At 37.7% G+C, this 20000-nt stretch overlaps 1 protein-coding gene across 1 annotated transcript in view; it reads left to right on the top strand.

The window, feature by feature from the left end:
* The window catches only part of LOC310904101 (uncharacterized protein), a gene marked incomplete at its 5' end in the record, with an annotated part of 109253 nt that overhangs the window by 86916 nt on the left and 2337 nt on the right, over positions 1–20000 (top strand). The window contains one exon of the mRNA XM_083848342.1: positions 9690–9808. Within this exon, the coding sequence (XP_083704468.1) occupies positions 9690–9808 (119 nt within the window). The remainder of the gene's footprint in view (positions 1–9689; positions 9809–20000) is intronic.

Raw genomic sequence — 20000 nt, 5'->3', positions numbered from 1 at the left:
ACCAAACTAAATTAATTGGGCACTGCACAGCAATTCTTCTCTTTCTCTTCTCAGTACATTTCAACACCTTTTGACTTTCTTATCTAAGAGCTTGTCTTTTTTTTTTTTTTTTTGAGAGAGAGAATTGCTAATTGTTGTTGTGAGATGTCCTTGTACTATTTTACTATTTATGTGTATGTTTTTTCACAGAGTGGACTATGATACTCTTTAGACTGTGATTTAACAAGTTATCATCTATTTATCTATTTTCATAGTTGCTGGAATATTACAAGATGATAAGCATGTAATGAGATCTACATTGCTGGATGAGACTATTAACATTCCCCATCAACTTCTAATTTATCAATAAAACCAGTCTTTAAGTCACAGAATCACAGAATCATCTAGGTTAGAAGAGACCTCCAAGATCACCTAGTCCAACCTCTGACCTAACACTAACAAGTCCTTCACTAAACCATATCACTAAGCTCTACATCTAAAAGTTGCTCTTTATTGACCACCTCAACCAAAGGTACTCTGGCTACATCATCTGGCAGCCAAATTGTTTCAGTCATCTCTTAGTGACTGCATAATCTTGTTAATTGTTACTGTGGGACCTATAAAATGGTACTGATTTCATTTATCCTAAGAGTTTCTGCATGTGCCACCATGAATTGGAAGAAAAGGATAAGTAGATTTTTTCTGTATTTTTTTTTCTCTTTTGCTTGTTGTGTGAGGTTGGAAAAGGAGCACTCTTTATCAGAACATTAAAGAGAGCATTGAGAAACCTTATATTAGCATCAGAAGCATGGGATCACAGTATTAGGGTAGTTAGGGGTATTTGAGTGTCTTCCATAACTTGGTTCAGGGAAATCATAATCTAAGTTCGATCTGGTTTTTGGAGGCTTCCTTATGAAGAGAAATAAAAGCCTCAAGCATTTTCTTGTGCTATTTTCTTGTCAGTTCAGTTGCCAATGGATTGTTTCCATGGGTTTATAGCTGAGCTAAGCTACAGTTTAGTCTAAGACCTATGCACTTACAGCTTGGTTCCCTTGCCAAGCTGCAGTCATCAACTGCCACTTGAGATCTCCTAAGGTGTTAGAAATATCACCACAAGGCTGGCAGATATGATGTGAAGCTTATGGAAAAGTGTTTTTCTGCAGTAGCAGATGAAGGCCATGTGTGATCTCCAATGGGTCAGGATGACTATGTGTGGGAATCAGCCTAGAAATAGCATCTCCATGTTTAAAAATAGTTTGTGTAAAGGTACTATATTAATAGGAAATCAGTTCATGCAACTTGTACCTTTAATACAGTATTCATACAGCATTAATATAGTATTTTAATAATTAATACAGGTTACTGTAAACAGCAAAGACAATGCTAAATGTATGTAAAGGTAACTGCTCCGAATCCTTAGCAAATCTTTTAATTATTGTATTTTTTCAAATATTAAAAGATATATGACATTCCAGAATTTGGATTAATCTTGCATTCCCTCCCAAAGTAAAAATCTCTTATACGTCCTAGTAAGTTTATATGTTTCCTTCATCCTGTCTTATTTATCATATTGAGTTAAACTTCTGTAGCTACTGGAATCACTAACAACTTCTGAGCAAGAATGGCCACAGCATAGCTTTATCTACTTTCTGTTTAATCTGTTTTTGTTTAAAAATAAAGCTGTTTTCTGTTTTATACACAGCTACACTGAAAGAAACCAAAAGCAATGTTTTATCTATGTATCTTTTATTAGGTTAAATTTAGCTACAGCTGCCTGTGGCTATTATCTAATTACTGAACAGCACAAACCAGAAACTTATTATTGTTTGCTTTGTGTGGAAATAGCATACATTCCATGTACCATACATTGCTGGGAATTCCTAAGAAGCTTGTGAAGAATAAGCACAGAGATTGTGTTAGTAGTTTTAAAATAATCAGTGCTAGGTCCTCCTTTTTATCAGCCGTTTTGTAATGTTGAGAACTGCAGCTTTCTAAGGAATCAATTGATGCTTTTTATTTATTTACATTTCAAAAACACATTAATTTTTAAATCACTAATATACAAAAATTGCTACATTTGAAATTTGGATAATCTCATGTGCGAGAAACAGCTGAGTAAAACTGTGAAGCTCATCCCATGCTGCTGTTATCCCAAAGAAGCAAAGTAAAAAACCAAACAAACAGACAAAAAAACAACAGTTTAGCAGTAACTAGCTGTGTTACCAGCTTAACATATCAGAGAATGTGTAAGAAAATTGATGATAATATTAAAAATAATACTTCTATGCAAAAAATGTATTTGCTATCTTATGTATTTCCAGTATCTTGATTCAACTGTAAACCGTTTGGAGATGGTTTATCTTTGGTTTTAAGTGTATACACAGAGTTGAACATGAAGCAGGTTCTAATTTACAGCTGGAGCTACTAGGAAATACACCTACTTGTACTACGAAATCTTCCAGATGTTGCTGTTTCTTTCAATATTTTGAAATATTGTGAATAAGAAGCAGCGATTGCCTCTGTGTACTTCCCTTTCTCTTCTTTGCAACCAGAAAATCTTAAAAGGTGAAAAAAAAAAAAAGATCATTTTTAATGAAAACCTACTAGTTTATAATTCTGTGCTCATTTTTCTATGCCAGCCATAATACTTGTCTGGGTCACGGCAAAGCTGCTGTAATCTCAGCTATCATGTCATTGCCTTTGAAAATTTTTGAGATTAACAGAGGTTAAATCTGTCCCCCTCTCTTGCCTCTTTCACTTTCAACACGGGCTCTTTCTTGCCCAGTCCCAGCACTATTTTGTCCATTATACTATACCTATAGAATAAATGTTGAATAAAACCAGCAAGTGACTGATTCAAAACAAGAAAAGAGGATTTGGTTCTTCATTTGATTTTCTTCACAATTCTTTCCTGAGGATGTTGTAATGTTAAACATTTGGAAGGCTTGCAAAACCAATGTCTGAATGGCTAAAAGAAAAATAAATCAAGGACAATACCTCTGGCTTAAAAATCATGAATCAGAAATTGCTGGTCATTGTGAGACTGTCCTGTGGAGTTACATATGTTGGCCACTGACAATGGGATAGATCAGTTTTTACTCTCAGCTAATACAGGCCATAGCCTTCCCAAGGTATCCTCTGGATGAGTGCTACTGAATAAACGTGGGTGCTCCTGTGACCAGCAGATACTTTCACAGTATATATCCTGTTGAGTCAGGTGTCTATTCTCTGAAATAATTTCTGGCTGGCAGAAATAACTGGAGAACCAAGTAGTGTTTCATGCAGCTCAGATCAATAGATTAGCCACTTGCTCAGATTTACTTACAAGCTAGCCAAGCTCCCAGCTGGACATATAGATGTAGTTAGCTATCCCCATCAGCTCTGCAGAGAGTACCTAACTCCCTTCTCTCTCTAACTCTCCACAGTCCAGGCCCCTTCTTTTTACTCTGGTTTAAGTTTAAATTGGAGATGACTGAATGCACTTCCTTAACCATGCCCTGAACACCAAACAGTACACACATTCTTCTGATAGCAGCACGTTTCCCCTCAGTGCAGCTCCTTGACACAGAGAAATCACAGCCCTCATTTTGCTAATCAGGAACTTGAGTGCAGACATTTGGGAAGCATGCCCAGGGTCCTACATGAAGCCTGCACTATAGCCAGGATATTTAGTACTGCAGTTGCCATAGTTTGCAGGTTATTTGCATGGTGATGGCTTTCTTGAGAGTTAACACAAATGTACAACCTGTGGGCTAGGTCAGAGTTTGAGCTGATAAGAGCACGAAGCACCCTGGCCCATGTGCTCTGTATTTCAAGGAGATTCTTCCTGTGACTGTTTTAGTGATTATTCTGAACAATGTTCTACCATCCATTACTATACTTATCTCTGCTACTAGCTCTCCTAAAGCTGAGTCAACTATTGTAACTGAAGTGGTTTGTACAAAGTGTCCCATATTTTATACCTTATGCGATAGTATTGGCCCATTTTCTATAATCTTTTGTTGGTGTTTCCTGGATTTCAAACCAAGGCCAAAACCTTCTCAAGCTGGCATCAAATACAAATTGGAATGACATAATTTAAAAATAAAAACCATTTAGTTTCTTAATCTGAAATGGGGGGGGAAATATCATCAAAATGATAAGATTTTTTTCCTCAATTTTAAGAGGGCCTATTTGAAGGCTTTTTTTTTATTTTTAAATAAGTGTTCTCAATTGCCACTGTAAACTAGATCTGTGCTTTCTTTCTTTTTCTTTTTTTCTTTTTTCTTCTTTTTTTTTTTAATTGGTCAAATCATTTGTCTAACAATTTTCTGAACTAAGTACATTCTCACAGTGTTTTCTGACAATGGAAAAATATCATAATTGAATTAATACACTTAAAATGTTTGATAAGAATCTCAGGTAGCTATTTGAAAAACATTTTTTTCCTTAATAGTTCAGTACTTTTTATTGTTGGTAGTAGACTTAATTTTCCTCCTTGGAACAATATCGTGAATTTTTTCAACAATACAGTTTTCAAGTGTCTTGAGACACCAGCTCACCAGCTCAGACTTCATTTAGGATGAAACTGATTTGTGTATCATTTTGACTTCTGTTTAAAGTTTTCTTGCCATAATTATTTCCATTTAAATAGTTTTGGTTCTCCTCTAGTCTGAGTAGCAATAACGTTAAAGATTTGACATCTGCTTTTCCACTTTCTGTTTAGGCTTTGTTTTAATAAGACTCTTTGCAGTGAAAATTTATTAGCAAAGTTAAAGTAATCCAGTGGAGATCTGCAGATGGTATTAATCTTGCCACACTATAAATATGACTGCTGCAGTACCTACATGAAAGCCCTCTGTCTAAGTTCATGTTGTAGTTGGAGGAGGTCTATCCCATAACACCACCAGAGATTAGAATGATTCACTTGACCACATTGCTCTTGTTCGTTTTGTTCCTTGATTTCTGTGGGGACTGGCACATGCCCTGTTGGTAAGTGAAACCAAACCAATATGGTAGCATGCAGGGAGTTACTGTAACCAGATCTCTTTTTTACTCACTAAAGCAATGAAACAAAACTACACTTTGCTGCTTAGCAATACAGCATTGGTTGTACAGAAGACTGTCATTCAGTTGATTTAAAGGAGACCAAAGTCTCATCAGATGCCTAAGTGCAACTCCACCGAAGATGAAATGACTCATTTGATTTCAATGTTACATGTGTAGTTTAGAATAGATAATCTAAGGTGTTTGTGTGCCATTTTGCACCTTGTTATTACTGCTCTACTAGGGCTCAGAAACTGTCACATTTGTGAATATAATTCTTACTTGCCTAATTTATAAGTGCAGACATTTTCTGGAAAGCTGATAAAACCTGTATCTGCTTACTTAGGGTGGGGGACCTTCCTCAAAGACTTCTGTCTCGTCAAAAGGGCTGTTTCTTCCTCTTAAAGATTTTCATATCAGAGGCCACTAACCCCTAGATCATTTTGTGATTGAAAGGATGTTTGTTTTTGGAAAATTGCACTGCCAGCTTCTGCTGTTCTTGTTTCATGATGTCCAGGTTCCTGTTTTTTCAGACTGTGGTGCCCCAGCATCACACTGTGCCTTTTCTCTTGATGAAATATTATGAGAAATAGAAGAGGTGCATGTATCTAGCAACATGGGAAAAGAAAGAAGAAGAAGAAAAAAAAAATACCCGAAGCACTTTTGGCATGAGTTTTTCAATAAGTTTTTCAGAAGGGTCCATGCCTTCTCTCTTCACTACATTTATAGCTGAAACAAAATACAAGTAGATTAGTAATGAGTTTTCTAAACTCACACATGCTATTTCTGGATTTATATGGTAATAGGCATATTAAGATGTATAGGCATGTTGTGTAGGAGTACAAATGTATAAGACAAGAGGAAATAATGCAACAATTAAGAATAGTTAACAAAGATGCATTTAAAAGCAACCTTAAACCTTAAAAAAATTCCAAGGCCCAGCTTGTTGCTGGTGAAAACGAAGAGGAGAGTCTAGGAATGAACTGAAGGAGAAGAAATTGGTAAAGTAGGCTAGTTGGCTAACTAGTTTCAATCTAGAAACAGCATACACTGCTTCAGTTGTGATGATTCCAAATATTTTTATTATGGTATATAACCATTCTATTAAAAGTGGACCCCACTAGAAAGAAGAAAAGCACACATGGGTTTTCTGGAAGCAGATTCCTTATAAATTATCTGTTTTGTGCTTATGCCACTAGCTGAGAGTGAAGCTACTTGATGAAGTGCCACCAGCCTTTCCTCACTCTAGATTTAGTCCTGGATTTAGCTAGTAGATTTAATTAACTCCCTGGTACAAAAATGCTCACTTTATTGGGGGGGTGGGGGGTTGGGGCAGAGAAGGAGATGAAATTTTCTGAAAGTTTAGCAAATTCAATCGTCTTTGTGAGTCCAATGAGTCAGAATCCCAGAATGGTTGATGTTGGAATGGACCTCCAGAGATTATCTAGTCCAACCTCCCTGCTCAAGCAGGGTCACCTAGAGCATGCTACATAGGATCGCATCCAGACAGGTTTTGAATATTTCCAGAGAAGGAGACTTCACAATCTCTCTTGGCAGCCTGTTTCAGTGCTCTGTCAAGGAAAGGTTGGGCCTGGTGCTTAGGGACATGGTTTAGTGAGTGACATTGGTAGTAGGGTGATGGCTTGACCAGATGATCTTGAAGGTCTTTTCCAACCTTAATGATTCTATGATTCTATGAATTTATACCCATTACCCCTTGTCCTATCACTGGCCACCACTGAGAAGAGTTTGGCCCCATCCCTTTTACACTGTCCCCTCAGGTATTTATAGAGGTTGATAAGATCCCCTCTCAATCTCCTCTTCTCTAGGCTAAACAGGCCCAGCTCACTTAGTCTTTCTTCATAGGAGAGATGCTTCAATCCCTTAATCATCTTTGTGGCTCTATGCTGTACACTCTCTAGCAGTTCTACATCCCTCTTGTACTGGGGAGCCCAGAACTGCACACAATACTCCAGGTGTGGCCTCACCAGAGCTGAGTAGAGGGGAAGGATCACCTCTCTTGACATGCTGTCCACACTCCTCTTGATGCAGGTTAGGATCCCATCAACCTTCTTGGCCACAAGGGCACACTTCTGGCTCATTGTTAACTTGTTGTCCACCACGACCCTCAGGTCCCTCTCCACAGAGCTGCTCTCCAGCAGGTAAGCCCCCAGCCTGTACTGGTGCCTGGGGTTAGTCCTCCCCAGGTGCAGGATGCTGCACTTGCCCTTGTTGAACCTCATGAGGTTCCTCTCCACCCAACTTTCCAGCCTATCCAGGTCCCTCTGAATGGTTGCACAGGCCTCTGGTGTGTCAGCCACCCCACCAAGCTTTGTATCATCCACAAACTTGCTGAGGGTGCACTCTGTCCCTTCATCTAGATTATTGATGAATAATGAGGCATGGAATGAGCTCAAAATAAGGTCAGAAAGGTAGTCAGGAGGTGTTAGTGGAAAAGCGTGTGTCTTATTATTATTATTTTTAATAATGAAATGTTAAATTAGTTCAAATTATGTTTTACAGCTTCAGGTGGAAAAAAAAGTACTCTCTCATCACACCCATACGCCTTACCTATTCATGTTTTATATGTCTCAAGTCTTTATAACGTGTCTTCACGAAACAGTTATGGGGCAGTAATCATTTTGCTTTCCAGTCCATATCACCCAGCTTGGGGTGATGAGGTACCTAAACTACAACCTATTAATCTGCGTTTCAGACTATATGGTTCTTTTCCTGCAGCTCCATTTCCCTTCAATAACATGAACAATGCTGACTTATCATTCCAAATTGTTTTTCACATTTGTGTTTCTGTCATATAAATGTAGTTTCTTTATCATAGATGTTTTACAGAATGCATATTTTCACATTGTATATTTTCAGTGTATTTTCATCATAACTCAGTTACACCTACTGTTACAGTTACACAGTGCATGCTGGGTAAATAAATGCTAGATCATCTGGAATGTTATTAATACCTGACAGTAGATAGCATTGCACAGCAAAGTTTATTTTTCCTTAATATTGGCAATGATAAGACAGACAGTTCAAGTTTAAATGATGAGTGAACAGAGGAAAGTAACACCTCTCCTTTTTATAGCCACCCACTTTCATTTTCCCATCTTTTGGATTTTTCTTGAGAAGTTAAAAGGGATCTTTGTACTCTTACTATGTTTAAGTGTACACAGACTTGTTGAAAGACCAAAAAGAACACTCATGATCTATCAACCCTAATCTTCACGCAAGTAGTGTGTTATGGTGCGGGCTTTGTAGTTATGTTTTGAAAGCAGAACGATTTCATCACTACTTCAGGGAGATAAAAGGCAGCCAGAGTAAGATGTTATTACTGTATATTGGTTTATGCATCAGCCATAAGGTACAAAAGGACAACAACAGAGACCTGCTCAGAATGTGATATCACCAAGAGGTTCTTAAGCATTTTTATGCAGTTATTGCTACCATATGAGCATATTGAGAGTTAGATAAATTTCAGAAAGAAACTGAAGCTCCAGTAGCACTGTGCAACTGTTATTGAAAAACAAAACAAGCAAACAAAGAAGCAAAACACTGAGAAAGGCAAAAAAGTGATATTTTATGTATAAACAATAGAACAAACACAGGCAATAAAGAATTTCATTGCAAATATTTATTGCGGTGATATCACTCAAGCATAAGTTCAGATTTCCCTTCAGTCTTGGGATGTAGCAGTTTGAAGCACTTAGCTCCCTTTACTGGTAACAAGCAAGAAGTGCAAGTTGTGTGCATGATCCCTGCTTTTGCTGCAGTATAAAGTTTTGCTTAGCTTTGCAGACAGTGTGTACTGAATCCTGGTTTCTATTATGATATAGTAGATCTTTTCAATAATTCACCAAACCCAAGGAAAAGTATAGACGGAGTATTAAAAAAAATAAAGAAATGTATCTACGATAAATATACTAAATGAAATGATTAAGATCAAACCAAAACACAGCTTGATATAAACTTTCATTACGAGTGTATTACATAGAAAATCAAAAAGTTATTCTGTATAAGATAGCCAAAATAAGACTGCCTGAGAAAAGTGATTTTTCTAACAAGTACTACAACAACATCCTAACCCCCAAAGCTAGCCCATAACTTAACTGCTTATCAGGAACCTTAAGAAGATCAGAACCCATACTTGAAGCCTTTCCCTAATCCTGGAAGCTAATTCCTAAACCCAGACCTAGTCTGAATGCTTGCCCCTAAACAGAAATCACAATGAGATGATGGATGCAATAAACTTAACCCAAAGCCAACATCCCCTTTTTCTAAGTCCCAAGGCCTAGGGCCCTTTCCTAACCTCAGCTAACATGTATTAGGGACCCAGGAGGTAGAAGAAGGACAGGGGGTGTGAGGTTGTGAAGGGAGATGACTGTCACTAGCAAGAAAAAGTTTTGTGTCAGGGAATTTCAATGAATGCAATTTTATGCCCATTAAAAACAATTAAACAAATAAAAACAATTGCTCATTCTGCAATTCTTTGGAGTTTATCCTACTTTACTCGCCCACACTCCTCAGGCAGTATCTCTCTTCTCTATCATCATTTTCTCTTTCCTTCTCTCTCTCTCAGCATTTATTACCTAACATGTTTTTGCAGAGGCTCCAGAAACTCCTCTGATTCCTTTACTTCTGGTACAAAGTGAATGCATATTTTTTTTCCACAGCAGAGGACAGTCTGGCATGGGACATTTCATGTCTTCCTCCCGCACAGATCAAACTTCCCCTATTACCAACTATCCAACCACTAATCCTCTGCCTCCCAACTTAAGTCTCAAACACAGTCCAGGTGAGTAGGGATATGGTGGGAGAGAAACTATTTCAGAAAAAGTCATTCTCAGGAGGTTGTAAAAACCTATGCAGTAAAAGCTAACCAACTCTGTGTGTGTGAATCAGTCATGCTGTTATATACTAGGAAGTCATATAGAGGTATAAAAGCAAGAGAGTAGTGAAAAGTTCTGCTTGTTGAGTTATATCAAGTTCTATGATTACAGAGCAGTCATTGTTTCATCAGGTTGTTGTTTTACAAGCAGGTGGATTTGGCTTTATGGTTGGAGTTCTGTATCACAAGTTGTGCTGTAGCATCAGGCTGATGCCTCTTCATCCTGTTCTTTGTGGAAGAGAAACCCAGAAGGGGCTGTCAGATACCTGTGTTTCAAGAAGGTGCAAAGCTGCAAAACTCTGGGAGATGTCTGAGTATTCTGGGAGATCTACAGCTGTTTCCTCCTTAACTCTTTGTTATATTTCCATTCCTTTTTCCATTGCTGGAGACAGGATACTGGTCTAGTGGGACTTTTGGTATGAACTATTACAAACATTGATCTTCTCTTCTGATCTTTTGAAGTGGAAATACAGGGGATTTTATAGTTCTTATTCCACCAGATTCCAAGAAGTTTATGGTATCCCAGGCACCTTTTCCACCCACAGACTTCGTTCTAGGGCTGATAAAAATCTTTAAGGATCAGATTATGGTTAGAAAATAAGACTGACAGCCTTAAGTTAAAAACAGACTTGAAATGCAAAGTTCTGGATAATCAGCCTTAGTAGCTGATATTTTAGGCTGTATAATACATATAGACTCAACCTTAAGCTAAGCAACAGACTTTGAAAAAGCGACTGAATATGCCATCTTCTTCCCATTCCCCTTTTTTAAGCAACATCAAACTTCTCCTTTTCCTTACTGTGCTACTCTCAGACTCTTCATTCTTCCCATCTTCCAATATAACCACTAATTAGGCTTTTTTTTTTTTTTTCCCCTAGGTTCCTTCTGTGTATTATCTTAACATTGAGTTTTCCTGTTGGCTAAAGTTTGCAGAAATGAATGTTGTCATATAGATGATAATTTAAATTTGTGTTTTATAGCTCTCCTAACATGAATTCATTGTCCATTCCTTTGCATAGATAGAATAGCCCAGTCTTCATAATGTGCATGTTTGACTCTCACTGGTAAATGCTTAGCTAGGGACACAATGAACTGTTTGAAAGTTGGGCAGGGAAAGGTTTCAGCTTCAGACTGTAGATGCTCCTGGCCTAAACACACACATCCAGAGTCAGTATCCTTTTGGTATCCCTTCCATTTGCCTCTCCAGGAGAGTGCAGGTCTACTGTAGACTGTCATATTCCTCAGATTTACTTGGAGATCTCAAGGGTCACAAGATTTCAATGTTTAGGCAACATCAAGTCTGGTAATAGGAAGAGCCCTTGGTAGCAATACAAGCTTGGGATTAATGGGATGGGGAACAGCTCAGAAGAAAAGACCTTGGCCAGGGTACCCAGAAAAGTTGTGCTGTCTCCATCTGTGGACATTTTCAAGACTTGTCTCAATCCGTAAACAACCTCATATGTTCTCTTGCTTTAAGCAGGAGGTTGCATTAGAGACTTCTGGAGGTCCCTTTCCACTTCAATTACCTTGTGATCCTATGGTTCTGTTTAAAATTGTGATCAGATTTAGTTATTTTCTTCTGTTCAGTAGCTCTCATTGCAGTCTAGTACTATCTGAATTGTTTTGGGGTGTCTGACTTGTCTTTCAGCTTCTTGTTCAGAAGGAAGCAGGTCTCCAGCTGCTCCTGGTTTAGATCTGCTAGCTCCATGTGGTTGTCTTCGATACAGCAGGCTTCTAAGGTGACACTAAATGTAGTTTGCAACTGATTTAAGGCCCTGACCACCCATTATTACACTGGGAGCTTAGACATCTACTTGCATGTCTGTCTTCAGGTGTTAAAACCCCAAATTGAACTCCAGCTGCAAATTTTAAATCTAAAAGTGCATGTGGTGGTTTACATGCATGGGCAGCTCAGCATCACCATGTTCTCCCACTTCCTCTCCTCAAAAAGACAGGTGGAGAAAATATGACGAAAAAAAGTTCATGGGTTGAGTAAGGACAGGGAGATCACTCACCAGTTACCCTCATGGGAAAAACAGACTCAGTTTAAGGTAGATTAATGTAATTTATTTTCTGATGATAACAGACTAGAACAGTGAGAAACCAAAAGCAAACTTCTTAAAACCTCAAAAAGGTGTGATTTGTCATACTGTTGTAGGGGCTACCAGAAAACACAACATTTTATCTACTCTTATTGAACATACTGATCTTGGCAATCTTCTGACTCTATTTTGGACTGGCATTTCTTTGACTTTATTGAGTATTCTGTGGTGATTTTACTCTGATGGGCAGCTGAATTCCACCACAACCACTCTCTCACTCTCCCTCCTCAAAGGTAAAGTGGGGAGAAAATACAATGAAAAGGGCTCAAGCGCTGAGATAAGGACAGGGAGATCACTAAACAATTATTGTCATGGGCAAAACAGAACCAGCATAGGGAGAAATATGTAATTTATTTCCTATTGCTAACAAGTTAGAGCAGCGAGAAACTAAAAAACAATCTAAAAACACCTTCCCCCCATCCACCCTCTTCTATGTTCTTCCCCTGAGCCCTCCCCCCGAGTAGTGCAGGGGAATAAGGAATGGGGGCTGTGGTCAGCTCATGAGGCTTCGTCTCCGTTGCTCCTTCATGGTCACTCTCTGCCCCTGCTCCACGTGGGGTCCCTCCCATGGGATGCCGTCCTTCCTGAACTGAGCCTGATCCTGCAGGGGCTTCCCACAGGCAGCAGCTCTTCAAGAACTGCTCTGACATGGGTCTGTGCCATGGGGTCCATCCCCCAGGAGCAAACTGCCCCAGCACGGGTCCCCCACGGGCAGCAGCTCCCCCCAGACCCCTGCTCCTGCGTGGGCTCCTCTCCACGGGCTGCAGCTCCGGCCCGGGGCCTGCTCCTGCGGGGGCTCTCCATGGGCCGCAGCCTCCTCCAGGCCACATCCACCTGCTCCACCGGGGGCTCCTCCACGGGCTGCAGCGTGGAGATCTGCTCCGTGTGGGACCCGTGGGCTGCAGGGGGACAGCCTGCTCCACCAGGGGCCTCTCCACAGGCCGCAGGAGAACTTCTGCTGCATGCCTGGAGAACCTCCTGCCCTCCTTCTTCACTGACCTTGTAGTGTCTACAGGGCTGTTTCTCTCAACATTTTCTCATCCTGTCAACATCACCTGTTGACTCGGCTCTGGCCAGCAGTGGGTCCCTTTTGGAGCCGGCTGGAGCTGGTTCTGATCTGACATGTTGCAGTTGCTGGGCTCTGCTCATAGAGGCCACCTCTGGAGCCCCCTGCTACCAAAACCTTGCCACATAAACTCAGTACAGTACAGTATATAGGCTAGGTGTTTAAACTCTTAGCATGCTCATTTGCCTAAACATTTTTGCCCACTACTTTTCTGGATACAGTAGAGTTATGAGAGACATTTCTGTTGTAGTGTCAGGGCCCTGTGGGTCATGACAGGATTTTTGGAAGAACCTCATCTTTCTGTAGTGGAAGCTGGAAGCAAAGGAGAATTCTCCAGGATGTCCAGGTGGCACCAAATGAAAAAAGTCCAGATGCCCACAGGTGGCCTATTCACCATGTATTCTCCCTGTATTCAGCAGAGACAAGTAAGGACCTTCTACCAGTTGTTCAGCTCATTTTAGCTGAGATATCCGCATTCAAGGTACCAAAAATTTTTTGGTCTTCCTTGGTGGTGACCAAAATTCTGTGTGCTTTAGACTTATGAAAGTCAGAGATTGCTTTCAGATCTATCAGATGTCATCTACAGAAAGAGTCCAATAGCACATCCCATATGTTTTGTGACTACATAACAGATGATTATTTATTATATTGTGGGTTCCTTCATGTTTTGGTATCATCCTTGCATTACAAAGAGCATTTGATTCTTGGAAATATCAATTTAGGTCTGTTTCTATTCTTATGATACAAGAAGTGATCTGGAAAATGAGGAAAAGCAAAGGAGAGGCTTTAATTACAGAGGACAAAGTATTAAGTTTAGTCCTTGTGAAGTCAGGCTGTGTATTTATGCAACTAACTTTGGGAATCTATGTTAGTTAACTTCATCCTTAAGCTTTTCCTGAGTTGGTCCTTGACTGCCTATGGTGAAATCAGCATAGGTTGGCATTGATATATGCTGATCTCCTTAGTCTCCCTTCATAGTGACTGGAGACAAATAGGCATCTTCAGACTTACCTTGACTGCCAGTTCAGGATAGAATAAATTGCTTGTGGAAGTATTTATTTTCCCTTGATGACTGAAAAGGGAATGGAAGACAATAAAGTTAGACTAACTATGAGACACCTAAGTTAGATCTGAGGAACATTTATGTTGCTTTTAAGCTTTCCCTGCTTAAGTCATTTATCAGGCTATTGTGCTAAGGGACAAATGTTTCTGATGGAGCTTACTCAGCATGAAGTGCATTGTGTATTCTGCGGCACATTTAGTGAAGGTGGTGATTCATGTTATATTATAGAGTATATTGTAACATATAGGCTGTTTATTATTTTTGTTGTTTTGCACCCACTATAAGCTATTAGTTTCATGTCTTACATATTGCTTTCACAGTACAGATATGTCCCAGATGTGCTTTTTCCCATATGTGACTTTTTTCAATACTTCTGTGTTCTGCTGGTTTCTTGCACTCACAGTTAACCAAATATTTGGGGCTTACACTGTCCTGCAAACTGAGATCCACTTTTGTTTGTATGCTGTTGTTAAGACTACATTTTCATTAACTGGTTTCTACATTACTGTATAAATCATGCAATGGTACTTTTTTTTTTCTAAAGTTGTTTCAGAATTGATCTTTATGCCACTAGATGGCAATATCAGGTAAACTACAGCTACATTTTTACCCTCCCCCCAAAAAACAAAACAAAACCCATATCTTAAATGCACATCTGTATCAAGACAAAGGGAAACAGAATTCAGGAGAAATATTGTATTGCATGTATTGCTGGAGGTCTGTCATGTCATAGGATAGGGGATAAGCATACAATATTCATTCATGGAGTTTGTTTCCTTGTGATCGTGTTTTATTAGGTACAAATTACTTTTCTGTGTTTTCTCTCTCTCTTTTTTTTTTTTTCCTCCGTAGTCAGCTATGTTTTGTGTGCAGCTCTTTTTAACTTCTCCATATATGGAAGTCTTGTATTCAAATTCCAGCTTTTGTTTTTGTTTTTGTTTTGTTTGTTTGTTTGTTTTGTTTACTAAGGTTTTGATTGCTGCTTCTTTTTTATACATGAATTCAAATTGTACAGAGGAAAGCCATTACTATCAATTGACCACTGTGGCCCAACAGTTGTTTTTTGGAAAGTATTTATGGTATGGTGGGAGAAGATACAAAGAGACTTTGCCAGAAGTTTGTCTGTGCTGGAAGTAGTTCAAAAGTGTTCATCTTATAATATTTTAGCTGGTATTTCTTTGATATGATTTGAAATCTTATGTTTTGACATGGTTTAACAGTGAGGAGATTTTGTTCTTTGTTTTATTTTTCCTCCCTCTTTCCTCATCTTGCTCTTTTTTTTTTTTTTTAAATATTTTAATATCTCTCTACATATATAGATTTAAATAAATTACATTCTTCATCTGACTCTCCATGGATGCCCTTTCTTATGGGTTTCTAACTGTCAAAACCTTGGCTTCTGAATACTAACCAGCTTACCAAGGATCCCCTCAGGGTCTCCATCTCTTTACAGCCATCTTCTCCTACCTGTATATATACACCTAGACTGAAGGCAAAAGACACGATCTGTCTCTAAGTGTGAAACCCCTTTTCAAATACCAAAGTGTGAAATTTCCATTTATATATATATATATATATATATTTTTTTTTTTTTTTGGGGGGGGAGAAGCAGGGAGACAACTCTGTGAAGAAAAGAATGAGATGTGCAGAAGTGTGCTTGAAAGAATGTATGCTTAAGGTAGTAGTAGTCAGGGGTCATTTAAAAGGGCTGGAGAACTATCAGAAAGTAATGATAAGATCCCAGGGTGAATCACAGCATGTCACCAGCCCTCAGGGGAGCGTTTGAGAGGTTTACAAAGACTAAGAGAACATCAAAGAAGATAATAAATTGAAGGGAAGAAACAGAAATGCAGAGGACTGACTGAGAAAGTAGGCATTAGCTAGGTAGGATGCTGTAAAGCCTGTCAAGAACCCTTCCCCATTCAGGCATCAGTCTGTACCTCTATGGTGCTTGTAAAATCAGTGAGACCAGTGTGAAAACTGGAACTTCATCTGTGATACTGAAGCATGCAAGAATGAAAAAGCCAGCACATTTTTCTGGAGTGTCAAAAAAAGGCTCTTGGGTAAAAAAAACCAGTCTGTAGTGAAGGTAGGTGTGAAAAGAAAAAAAATAAGAAAAAAAAGAAAAAGAAAAAGAAAAAGAAAAAGAAAAAGAAAAAGAAAAAGAAAAAGAAAAAGAAAAAGAAAAAGAAAAAGAAAAAGAAAAAGAAAAAGAAAAAGAAAAAGAAAGAAAAAGAAAAAGAAAAAGAAAAAGAAAAAGAAAAAGAAAAAGAAAAAGAAAAAGAAAAAGAAAAAGAAAAAGAAAAAGAAAAAGAGAAAGAGAAAGAAAAAGAAAGAAAAAAAGAAAGAAAAAGAAAAAGAAAAAGAAAAAGAAAAAGAAAAAGAAAAAGAAAAAGAAAAAGAAAAAGAAAAAGAAAAAGAAAAAGAAAAAGAAAAAGAAAAAGAAAAAGAAAAAGAAAAAGAAGAAAAAGAAAAAGAAAAAGAAAAAGAAAAAAAAGAAAAAGAAAAAGAAAAAGAAAAAGAAAAAGAAAAAGAAAAAAAAGAAAAAGAAAAAAAAGAAAAAGAAAAAGAAAAAGAAAAAGAAAAAGAAAAAGAAAAAGAAAAAGAAAAAGAAAAAGAAAAAGAAAAAGAAAAAGAAAAAGAAAAAAAAGAAAAAGAAAGAAAAAGAAAAAGAAAAAGAAAAAGAAAAAGAAAAAGAAAGAAAAAGAAAAAGAAAAAGAAAAAGAAAAAGAAAAAGAAAAAGAAAAAGAAAAAGAAAAAGAAAAAGAAAAAGAAAAAGAAAAAGAAAAAGAAAAAGAAAAAGAAAAAGAAAAAGAAAAAGAAAAAGAAAAAGAAAAAGAAAAAGAAAGAAAAAGAAAAGAAAGAAAAAGAAGAAAAAATCATGTCTCCTGTACAGTATGTTGACTCTTCTTCCTAACTCCACCACTGAAGTGTTATATAGTCTTCCTCTTTTTTTTTTTTTTTCCCTGTACCTGTGCATCCTTTCTTATACCTTCTACCTTGAAAATATATAAACAATGAATTCTTAAGGGCTACACAGTGTGTGTGTTCTCATTGTAACAGGATCCTTATCTTAAACATGGAAACACTACATAAGAAAATTTATCTTTTGTTGGCAATTCGAAAGGGTTGAGAATAAATTAATCTCTTACCCTCACATTTTTTTTTTCAATAATGTCAAGATCTTTTACTTTCATATTGTTTAGGTATTTCTTTTTAATAAATATAAATTATTTCATCTTCATCACTTACTTGGTTTTGGGTTTAATATTCTATTACATATTGTAATAGTATTCTTTAATATATTCTATTGAGTATTGCAGCTGATAGTTTTTCCAACCTTATTAAAATCAGAAATGATATAATAAAGAAACACCTCAATGTTTATAAATGAAAAAGGCAGCATTTTATTTTGGAAAAAAAAATCTGAAAAATCCACCCCCAAAAAAACCAACCTGATAAACCAGCTCTACCTAGAGACCATTTTAGAAAATTCTAATAAAGAAAGCGTTAACACTTTATTTTCAATTATTGCCTAGGTCTGCATTGAATTTAAACCTTCTGTGAATGTTGCTTACATAACTTGAAATGATTACAAGGCTGGAAAGGAAGGAAAATGTCAGTTGTGAATAGGACTGTGAAATTAGACAGTGGGCTGATGACCGTGGATAGGTTAAGACAAATCACTGTTATCTTACTAGACTAAATGGGTCACTATTGAAATAACGTATAATACAACATAAATTACTAGAGTACATACCGAGTGTGATTCCACCCATTATACCCAGGGCTACAAAGATGGTGAAGGGCTTAGAAGGGAAGACATAGGAGCGGCTAAGGTCACTTGGTCTGTTGAGCCTGGAAAAGAGGAGGATGAGGGGAGACCTCATCACAGCCTACAACTTCCTCACAAGGGGGAGCAGAGTGGCAGGTGCCGATCCATTCTCTCTGGTGACCAGTGATAGGACCTGAGGGAAAGGAGTCAAGCTGCGAAAGGGGAGATTCAGTTTGGGTATCAGGAAAAGGTTCTTCGCCAGGAGGGTGGTTGTGCACTGGAACAGGCTCCAAAGGGATGTAGTCATGGCACCAAGCCTGTTAGAATTTAAGAAGCATGTGGACTATGTTTTCAGTCGTATGGTCTGAATTTTTGGGTAGACCTATGTGGAGCCAGGAGCTGGACTCAATGATCCTTGGGGTTCCTTCCAACTTGGGATATTCTACAGTGTGAATCCCTTAATTTAGAGATCTTATTTTAAACCGAATGATAGCTACTTCTGCTGCTAAGTGCAACAAAAATCAGCTCTATCAGCAAAGCCGAAGGGATAAAAAAAAGTGCAGTGCTAGGTCAGAAAGAGTCATTGGCGCTAGGAACCTTGTTTTTTGCCATTACCAAACTTTAGCTGGGACCTGAAGACTGACTGAAATAATTCTGCCAGGTTTTCTACTGTGCTGCTTCTGTATTAATTGTAAAACACTGTAATCAGCACAGTTTGGAAAAAATATACAGGAGACAAAGAAATCTTTGACTATTCAGTTTGCTATTTCTCTAATCTCTTGGTCTAGTCAAATCTCATATTGTTGTTTTGTTATCTTTTCCAGTCTTATTCAATACTGTTATTTTATCTCATAAGCACTGATTAAATGATATACTGAATCATTCAATCACCTGTAATTAGGAATGTGCATTAATAGTCAGTCTCTTCAGCTGTTTCATTCAAGGACCAGAGCAAGGAGTTATATTCCAGCAAAGAGTGGAAATACAATGAGTACAGTCATGAATGACGACTGATATTATCACATCAAGAATATGTTCAATGACTGAACTAGTTCAGAAAAGTTCACTTTTTAAAGTTTTGCCTGACCAAGTATGACAATAGTGCTTGGGATCAGCGTAGTATGTACATAGAAAGCATGTTGGCTAGATATATCTGAATGTGTGAATACGCTGCATTATTGAAGTCATGAAAATCTTGAAAGACTATGTCAAAAGACTAATAATATAACTGGTAAGCAGTCTAGTGTGAGAAATAAACTGGGAAATTTTGTTTTTCTGTTTTTCACTATAGACCTGTCTTATTCTCACTATTTCTTTAGCTTACCTCTTGGCAGATAGTTTTTTCCTCCTGTCAAGAAACTACATATTTTGACTCTATTTTACAGAGAAACACAAGACAGGAAATTGGTTCACCAGTAGCAAACATGTTGCAGGATTTACACAAGAGAGACTGAAGTGTTATCAACCCTCTTTGTATTTCTGTGTCCAACAACTCTGATGTCACAAACGTTTTGGAAACAGCTGCTTGGTTTTTGCCTATGCTGTTTAATAAGTGTACCTTCAGTTGTGAATGCCAAGTCCAGTGAGCTCAGATAGTGCATTTGCATTTTGGCCATCCCCAAATCCACTTACCAGGGACCCCACTACATTTTACATTTACCCCACTTTCTTTTACATATTTTGCATTGCCTTTGCGGGAGATTTCCAAGTCTTCCAGGTCTTTTAAGTGGTCTTTGATTTGGGAAACCATGTTGGGCTATTAGGTTAGGATACATGAATTGATGTAACCTTGGCCAGATTCAGCTGCTTCTGTAATCAGTGCTATTTTACTAATGCAGAGTTCAGTAAACATGAATAAAATTGAAAAAAAAAAATACTCTATTACCTACATATTTGTCCCCTTACAATGTGTATAAAGCCCTTCCAGTGCCTGTTAAAAAACACGGGGAAAAATAAAAAGTCAAATAATGTCCTATTGTAATTCTTATTTTAGTAGAAAACCTATCACTTTCTCTTTCTCTTTCTCTCTCTTTCTTTCATTCTTTCTTTCTTTTTCTTTCTTTCTTTCTTTCTTTCTTTCTTTCTTTCTTTCT

The sequence above is a fragment of the Anser anser genome (genome assembly GCF_964211835.1).
Source record: "Anser anser genome assembly, chromosome: 1".
NCBI classification, from domain to species: Eukaryota; Metazoa; Chordata; class Aves; order Anseriformes; family Anatidae; genus Anser; species Anser anser.
Note: the sequence above shows the minus strand (reverse complement) of the source record. Positions and strands in the feature narration are given on the sequence as shown.